The 9656-nt window shown below is 49.8% G+C and overlaps 1 protein-coding gene across 1 annotated transcript; it reads right to left on the bottom strand.

Moving 5' to 3' along the window:
• Positions 1-3042: 3042 nt before the first annotated feature.
• On the bottom strand, positions 3043-8292 carry GIQ15_03457 (UDP-N-acetylglucosamine-peptide N-acetylglucosaminyltransferase; the record flags this gene model as incomplete). The annotated part of the gene is made up of 3 exons (XM_033550874.1): positions 3043-3675; positions 3743-6347; positions 6410-8292. The coding sequence occupies 3 exons, from the start codon at positions 8290-8292 to the stop codon at positions 3043-3045; spliced, it is 5121 nt and encodes a 1706-aa protein (XP_033408035.1).
• Between the last annotated feature and the right edge of the window lie 1364 nt (positions 8293-9656).

The following is a 9656-nucleotide window of genomic DNA, read 5'->3' as shown; positions in this document are numbered from 1 at the left end:
TACATCTCCGTCCTTGAGCGTTTGCCACCCGGATGCATCCCCCGAAGCCGCACTATCACTTGAATGCGTTTGACGATGGAGTGGCTTCTCGCATGGGAGCCTGCCCTTGCTGTAATGTTTTTTTTAAGGGCGTCGATGAATGATCTATCACCCCAAGCTTTAGTTCCTTCTGCTCATGCGCTCGGCAGTTTGGGACGGCGATAGTCGGGATGCACATATGCATCATGTCGCCGTTTACTCCGTCCCCTAAGCGATTGCACTTGAGCATTACGAACGTCAACATATAGGCGAGCTCGCTCCACTCATCCATCGCCTCAGTTGCGATGCATATTGTGGCAGGCGATCTGATCGTGGCTTAGTGACTGGGCCACTTATAACTATCGGTCGATCCGTTGGACCTACCGCTTTGGGGTATGTCAATGGTTAATTTTGCAGCTTCGCTGATACCCAATCGTTGAGGGATGCGTTATTTCATCATACCCCTTCTCTTTGCTGCTGTAGGTCGCTGTCCACTCGCCATCTATCACAAGGCATGATTCAGGGGGGGCAGTAATACCTAATTGTCATTCATGCACTGGGCGAAATCCCCGAATCGCGTTTCGATTGGCTGGCTCTCTCTCACAGCCAAAATGGTTGCATACCTCTGAAGCCAAGCAAAGGGGAAAGAAGAAAGTTGGAAGTCCATCCGTCCGAGCATGCTCTCGAGATTCATTGTGCTTCTGATGAGCACATGTCTCTATATTCCGACTCCTTTTTCTTTGTCATGCCAGCTCATGCATGTAGTTCATGCATGCCTTGGCCTTAATTCTAGAAAATGCAGTCGACACATGCCAGTTTTCTCATCTGGTCTGCCTTAGACTCAGCCGTTTCCCGGTACCCATACAGAGGATGCAGGGTTTTGGTCAAAAAAAAAAACATTAGACCACCCTCGCTGCAATCCCCTTGTTTGCTGTTTCATTCGCCAGTACAATAAGATGAACCGACGCGCGAGACTGGGCTCTCTCTCTCCGAGGAGGAAGGACGGGAATAAAATCCTGGCAGCCCCACCAAAAGGACGTTGTTTGCTATATGAGCCAAACGGCTACATTGGGGGAAGCGATTTGATGATTTGATGGGAACAGGGTATGGCCGGTCTACCTTTCATGCGCGATAGGTTCATGGACATGGACATGGAAGCGACCTCCCGTGCTTGGTGCTGCAGGCGCCAATGATAATATCAGCCAGCCAGCAAACGGGTGAACCCCAGACAGGTCCTTATATGCATGCATGGCGAGTTATTCAGCCCAACTCAACCGTGCTTCCTGATGGCGTCCCTGGTTGTTCTGGGAATGCGTACATGCCACCTGTACCTATCCAATTTCGGGACCTCCTCCAGCTGGACCGACGTTATGTAGTACGTGTCAACGCCTCGTATAGGGGCGTTGTTGTTTGTTTGACCCAATTCGGGCAGAAGGCGAGCTACATCTCAGCCCTCGGGTTTCACCTTCGCTAAAACGAATGATTAGTATGGCCGACATGTACGAACGGGCGAAAATACCTATCTCGATGAATAGTTATCGTCCAGTACGACGGAGTCTCGGCGTGATGTACAGAAAGGTGTACATCTCCTTTCATTACATGCCAGCCGTAGGTTACGCAAAGAGAGTAGCCATGGCCTATCTTTGCCCGGTGCGGTGTACACACCTTATCCGCAGGCGTACCTATATTGTCAATACGCTGGGACTATACACCCTGCCCAGGCTCGGTACCGGAGGATGGCCAGAAGACGTGAGAGGTGCATCTCTTATGCAGGTTGCCCCGAAGTGCAGCAAGACAAGGAAAAACGCCATACCACACGAGTACGGAGAAAGAAAGCGAGAGAAAAAGAAGTCTGTGGTTGTACAATGAAACAGCCTGCTCAGCGGAATCGCCGAATGGGCAGTTTTAATCAGGTCTGCACATATCGCAACGTTGAATTTCGAATTAGGGCCATGTGGATTTGTGGACGCGTGGATGGGATGTTTTCTTTCTCCTGCCGTGGTAGGGCATACATACATGCATAACACGGCATTGTTGAGCTCTGAGGGGTCTTAGTCGAGAAAATATAGGTTGGCAATTCATACAGTGCTGGCTGATCCAAATCCTTCTGCAGTCACTCTTTATTGTGCAAGTACGTGGCCATTTTGCACGGTATATTCTAGCGGCTATTTGAAGTCACGGAGATATGTGCTCTGATATAGCAGGGTTGGACCCTTTCCGAATGCATCTCATGTTTCAAGTAGGTATATCTACAGTATAGGGCACACATGGTATGTATCCTCCGCCGTTAGCCAGGCTATTATGTGTATTCAATTCGTTGGACCTCGCCATTGGAGGAAAACTGCAGGCACACAGGATCGTAGAACTTGTATATGTGATAGTACACGGAGATAGTGATAATGCACACCCGTCAATGACACGCCGCTGTTCACAGTAGATAAACAAGGTAGACAAGATAGTGGGAATAGTTGAAAACAATAATTATAAACTCAACAGTTTTTATACATGACAAGATGAATCGATGCCTGGGGAGAGAAAGAAGGAGAAATAACATACAGTGCTGTAGTGGTATATTCGCTAAAGGGATCGTCTGAAACGAACAGTCCAAACAACTCTAGATAACGGCAGAAATACAGTCATGGGGGGTAAATTGCTGAATTGGGGATAAGAAAGAAGAGATAGATGCTAATAAAAGTTTCCGCTATGCAGAAAACCAAGTCGTTACGGGGGTGCGTGAGGTATCAAATCGAAAAACCAAGTACATGAGGACGGTCATATCGCGGCAGGCCTCTCGCAGGCTGCAAAGTGTAAGTGTAGCGGCAATATAACATAATTAAGACACCCACAAAGGTAACAACATAACAGAATTGCCCATAAAAGCGTGAATAAACGGGCTTGGTATCGCTCCAGAACATTTCAACAGATAGAAAACGAAAAGGGGAATTATAAAGGCAGTGGTCGGGAAAATTTAAATCCAAAGAAAAGAAGAAATGAAATCAAAAACAAGTCGTGAAAATACACCCATCATAGCCATATATCCTTCTCCTCGCCTTGAACCCAGTTCGCCCAAACCTTCTCGTACGCCTCTTCCAAATCATTGACCCATCGTCGGGTATCAAACAGTTTACTTTCCCATCGATTCAGGTAAAGCATTTTTCGAAGTTCAAATAGTCGTCCGCTTGCTCTGCCTTTGCCGTTGTTGAGCTCGTACTTCATCCCCAATCCCAGTTCAATTGCAGTTTGTTCATATTCAGCCTCTGATGAAGAAATTAACTGTCTCGCAGCTTGTTTGCCTTCTTCCGTTTGTGGAAGTGCGCTTGTTAGAATACTAGATGCCATGCGAGAGCACATCTTGTACTTGTACCGTGGTAGAGTGAGGAGCGGTGTGCCACTCCAGAGAACGTCCGCTGCTGTAGTGTGAGCATTGCATTCTGGCGTATCCAGGAACAGATCACAGATGCGAGCACGAGAAATGTGTGCGTGCTTTGGCGCGACGTCGGTGAATATAATCCTGGAAGCGGTTGCTTCACCGGCCCAGGCTGTGGCAGTTTGTCGAAGGTTTTGTTCTCCAACATCAGGGAAGCGAAGGAGCCAGAGTATAGCATTAGGAATACCTGCTAAGATCCTCAACCAGGTGCGGAACGTTGTGGGTTCAATCTATCAATCCATTGTTAGCTTCATGCTCTCGCTTCCTTTCTTTCTTAAACTATTATCTGGCACATACCTTATAAAGTTGATTGAAGTTACCGAGAATCACAGTATCGTCCTTGAGATCCGGGAATATTTCCTTGCGCATCTTCCATCGATTGACCTGTTCTTTTTCCCACGTCAACTTCGGGCCACGGGCGTCAGGAGCACTCTGTCTGTGATCACAGCAGAAGAATGTATGCTTGGTATATACGATTTTTTCATTGTATATCCAGTCATCTGCCTCTTCGTTGTGATCTGGGTCGTACAATCGTTCTTCTATCCTCGCACTTTGTCCTCGAGGAGCTAATGTGTCTGGTGGAATGGAGAGTTCATCAGCCAGGATGTAATCTGACCATTCCGCACCCAACGATCCAGCAAAGCCCATGAAGGACATGTGGATAGGGGCTGGACGAGCTGCAAACACCTCGTTACGTGCACCCCGTGTGTATCCATTCAGGTTAACAAGAATATGAACACCATCCCGCACAATTTGATCCACCAGCCGATCAACAGACCAGCTGCTAACGTCACGAAAGACAGGAGCTTCGCGTTGTATCTGCTGACGATGAACAGAGTTATCACTAGCCGTTGTTGCATAGCAAATCGCTTTGACACGGTTTGGGTTATGAAGACCGAAGACAGACTGCATAAGGTGAGCTAGAGGATGGTTGTTGAAATCAGACGAAACGTATCCAACTTTGATTTGGGGACTCGGAGGAGGTGGCGGCTGGTATACTGTGGCGGGCAGCCACGGGGAGCGAAGCGTGGAACACGAGATACGCAGACCGTTGCGCTGAGAAATATGGCGAATTTGCTTTGCGGATAGTGGACAGGTGAAGGTGTGGAAAGGCAAAACAGTCGGAGCACTGGGCGGGGCGAGTGTAGCTGGGAAGTGAGGACGCGAATACTTTGAAACCGGGTATTCTCTGTGATGGACGTATCGATCCTGATACCATTGCCAGCCAATATATTTGACCATTCGTTCGATGAGTCGAACAGTCCTTGATCCTTCCCATTTCTTCCCTGACCAGGAACGCAATATGGAGTTCAAAGTTGTTCGTTTATTCATTGCGTCTCTGCTGTTGTTAGATGGTGACATGAGCGCCTGGCACAATTGGTCCGGCGTCAAGTTTCGGAGTGTGCCACAACCCCATAGCTCACCATCTTTCAGCTGTTTGTCCACGATATCAACAACTCGTTTGATCCAACCGGTATCAACCGCCATTTCTTTTGCGTCACGGAGTCTGCCATGATCATCAACATGCCACAAGTCTCTAATACCACGGCGAGGAGAGATTCCTCCTCTACCTCCCCAGTTGCAGACGGAATTCAATGCATTGGCCAGGCCACACACTGCTTCAGCGAAGTCGGGGTTGGCATTCACAGCTCGTCGATAGTATCCGATGGCATCATTGATCCTTCCAGAGTCCTTCACTGCGTTCGCAAGGTTGGCCAACGCAATGTCAAACTTACTATCACACTGTACAGCTTGCTCGTACATCTTGATTGCGGCAGGTAACTGGCCAATATCTTTAAGAAGGCTCCCCAGATTTGTGTATAGATGAGCATGTCTCGGATCAAGGTTGAGGCCGTAATTGTAGTACGCCAAAGCGAGTGAAATGCCGCTACCTGGAATGACACCAGGGATTTCGGGAAGTTGACTTTCACCGGCCGTGCGCACGGATTTGGCAGCTGTACCTTGAATTCCAGCGAGTAATATTCCAACGTTGTTCGCAGTTGATGGACTGGGCTGTAACGACAGCGACAAATAGTATAAGGCAAGGATATCTCGAACGCCTGGCGTGCTCCTCGGGGTTCCATTTGAAGACGTCGATGACATGCCATCCTGATATATCTTTGCAAGGGAAAGTAGCGAGTTGCTGGTTGTGGAAATGGCTGCCCTTTTAGCCAAGCCATCCGGAAGATATTGGAAGCCAGGCAAAGTCCCATGCGGGTGGAACACCAGTTTTGCAGTCTGCAAAGCCTTTTCAGGGAAAAGCAGAACGGTTTCCTTAGGATCATACGGTCGAGACGTAGGTGGGCCATGTCGGTTCTCATCGCCAAAGGAAGAAAGGATATGGCGGATAAGACTTTTCATTCCGCGTCGCTTACCCGTGCCTATGAGGATGGCTTCCTCGAAGGCTCCAGCGGCCGCGACATTATCTCCTAGGGCATAAAGCATGTTCCCTTTGGCGTGTACAAGACCAAGAATTCTACCATTATCTGCACCAGGGATAGCATAGCCACTAGAGCCGAATCCAGGGGCAGATTGGTCGGATCCACGGCGGGCAAACGCAAGAGGACTTTGAACACTATCCGTATAATCGAATGCCATTTTATCCGCAGATTCTATCGTAGATACGCTAGATTCCCTGTCCTCTGATTCCGTATCGGATTGATCACGATTCGACTTGAAACAATCGCCACTGGGTGGTAATCGAAGAGCGTTCTCGACATACTGGACAATGCTGACTGCTTCCTTGCCTCGTTGGCTGCTGCATAATAGTCCAATAAGATGCTCGACAGCCTCGAAGTAACTCGGTCGTAATTTTATGGCTCGTAGCCAATGTTGAAGAGCATCTTCGCGTCGTTCCAAAGCAAGGAGTGAAGCAGCAAGATTTGATATGGCCTCAACATGTCTATTTCGAAATGATTTGTTAGTTTTCACGGTTCATTTACGGGAGCAAGGGTGAGAACATACGCAACATCTTGATTGATAACCCGGGTATACCAGCGCATGGCTCGATTATAATCACCAAGGCCATAGGCAAGGCAACCACCAACGAGCATCCCATCGATCCACGTCCAGCCACTCTCCTTACACAGACTAGCAAGCATTTCCAAAGCTGACACGGCCTTTTCTGATATCGACATTGCCTCATGCGTGGGGCTGAACATTCGAGACATGGAAGCTCCATGACCACGGCGAATCGTTCGGTAGCCATTCATAGGCATATCGGCAGACATTCGTTGATCAAATGGTTGATTCACATGTCTCATGTGGTTATGTTGAGAACCCCCATCTATAGATGGGAAAGGCCTATGGGCAGGGTGTCTCTTCGCATCGAAAAATCCACCCATAGAGGGATCAAGGTGCACCGAATGGCTTCGTTGGGGGTGCATATGCATGGATTGAACTTGTTGGTCATGATTTCTATGCTTTCTAGCCATGTTATCGGAATGTGAGGAGAAATCGGACGTCGGTTGTCGGGGTGGTTTAGGATATATGCTCGGCTTGAGGGCCTCACGAGAATGTGAATCTACCCCTCCCTGGCTAGCTTTCTTTCGAGCGCTATGTAATGATGCAAGTAAGTCGACATAGACACTATGGGCCCAGGAAAGAGTCTTCTCTTTAAATTCGGAATTCCTTGGTGATCTAGCAACATCGGGGGTCGAATGATGTAGGCCATTATGTGACGGCTGATGCCACCGTAGAGAATCGACGGAATCTAGAGGATGAAGATCATGTTTAGCGGGTTGTGAGGGGCCGTACGGCAATGGATTTTGATCCCAAATTTGTTCCGGGGCCTTTTGAGGGATATGGCTTGGAGCATAGTGTTGCTGAGATCTGGAGGGGTCATGAGCGTAGATTTGTTGTTGCTGCTGTTGCTGCTGCTGTTGCTGTTGGTGCCCATTCAGATTCGACTGGGCTGGCAGTGGATTCCAGGAAAAGCCTGGTGCGAGGAATTCGGAGGGAGGCAGGGATTGCCTGTTGAAAAGTGATTGTGCGTCCGCAAACCGATTGTTACCATGTAACGCATTCTGTCCTATTGATGGTGTTGATTGGAATCTGTTGTCTCGAAATGCGGCGGGGCGATACGGCGGCATGTACGTCCCATCGGGCCAGTATTGGCCATACTGTGCAGCAGCGGCAGATTCGGGGCCTCCAAGGCCAGGTTGGAAGGAGGAAGCAAGAACGGTCGGAACAGTAGGCAGGTTTTGCCAGTAATTATACCTCTGGCCTGCCGAGAAGCCAGAGGTCTGGTTTAAAACAGAGTCGATGCCTTGAGGGTGATTTAGTGATCGTATCCAGTTAGTATTTGGGAATTCTTGGGGTATACCGTTGTGTATGGTATTTATTCTATTGGCATCTTGCTTGAACGCGGGAGGAAAATTTTGGTGTTGTGATAGAGGCAGAGGTTCGACGGTTTTGTATTGTTGTAGAGGATCCAGAGAGAGGCCAGGTTGGGGGAGGATTTGGCTATTATCGAGCGAGGAGACGAGGATGTGTTTGGCGGCGGGCTGTTGGATAGACCTATCCCCAGGAGTAGCATCATATCCAGCAGCGAGGGTGCCATTGGGGGTCTTCCGCCGTAGCGTATGCTCTAACGAGGAGGAGGAACCGTGTAGCCCGCCGTTCGCTAGAGTATGCATATCCGGCCGCTGGATCGGCCGCGGGCAATGTGTCCTGCTGCCCCTGAGCAGTGAAGACCCCTGGCTGCCATAATGTGTGTGCTGTAGGTCATCCTGGAGAGAGTGTATGTTGTGTCCGTGGAGGTCGTAAGGGATATCGGGAGAATAAAGGGATTGACTATGGCGGTGTGGCAGGAACTGGATCGGCTGATGTGCCACGGATGGCAGCATCTTGACTGCTTCGGTCCGAAACGAGCGTCTTTCCTTCTCCTCTCTATGGTCGTGTTTATCAAAAACTACTTCGAGTGTGACGGGTGGAGCGCAGACAGGCGCAATTCTTCATCAACCAAGCAATCTTCTTGTTCGTTTTCGAGGCCACATCACGGGCACGTTACGACGCCTGTAAAAGCCTGAGCACTTTTCGACACGGGGGTGATATGCGTATCCGGCTATGGGCACTGCCCTGCTCGCGAATTGGAGGATTAAATGGGTGGTTACCGTCCGGCTCAGCCGCACGCGTGAAAGAGGGTGAGTGCCTGGAGAACGAAAGTCAGTATCCTCCGAACGTCTCAGGCCGACTGAACGAGGCGACGACTCCAAACGAAAGTATCGAACTTTTCTGTTTATTAATCCCCGTGGCGGTGGTGATGTTGGTGATGTTGGAGTGAAGGTGGTGATGTTGGTGGTTGATCCTGGGACGAGGAGGACAGGGCAGGGCGGTGAGGGACGGCGTAAAAGAGACGACAGAAAAAAAACACGAGGAAAAGAAGAGACGAAAATCTCCGGTCAAAGGCCAGCTACATCGTTCGTCGATCTCCTGTACGGAGCACTTACTTTACTTGCAGATGGGAGATTTATGGCGCTCGCGACAAGACTAAATTCCTGGCTAGGTTGAAGCCTGCCCTGGCGGCGGCGGTGGAGACATATGAGGTCAGGCGAGGGTCAGGCCAGGAGAGAGGAGGCTTCAAGAGATCGGGAATAGGCACTGCAGCAGACGGTCTGCCGGGTGCAGTGAGGGCGAGGACGAGGGTAGCGGTAAAGAGGCGACTGGGGCACCCGCAGAGAGACCAAAAAGATGGAACAGCGAGGGAGTTGAGAGGAAGAGAAACGCAGGCAAATTGAAGAAAGGAAGATCTGTTTTCAACTGGAGATGGGTTTAGCCGCTAGGGCGAGCCAGGTCCACACCACACGGCAAGCGTATGCTTAACGCCAACTCTATAGCCTGAAAGGAAAGGCAGAGAAGAACAGGGCCGGAGGAGAAAGGAAAAAGGAAAAAGGGAAGTGGAATGCAGGCTGCAGGACGCTTGAGCGACAGCACTACAGACACGACATAGACAAGACACTCCCCCAAGTCGACGCAGCGAGTTGAGTCCAAGCAGTTGTTGGACCGCAGCCAAGCAGCGCGGCGGGCTTAGGCGATCGCAGCAAAAAAACGCCCATCAATATGCTACTGATGGGGCTATTATTAGAGGCATGGGGAGGGAGGGTCGAAGGTGGGACGGGTGGTGACAGGGACCGGGCTGGGCGGCCTTTCTTACTAGTCGAGCAAAGGGAAAAAAGCAATGAGCTTGCAGGTCTCAGGACAGGGATACGGA

This window comes from Arthroderma uncinatum (assembly GCF_011692745.1).
Source record: "Arthroderma uncinatum strain CBS 119779 chromosome Unknown scaffold2, whole genome shotgun sequence".
Classification (NCBI taxonomy): domain Eukaryota; kingdom Fungi; phylum Ascomycota; class Eurotiomycetes; order Onygenales; family Arthrodermataceae; genus Arthroderma; species Arthroderma uncinatum.
Note: the sequence above shows the minus strand (reverse complement) of the source record. Positions and strands in the feature narration are given on the sequence as shown.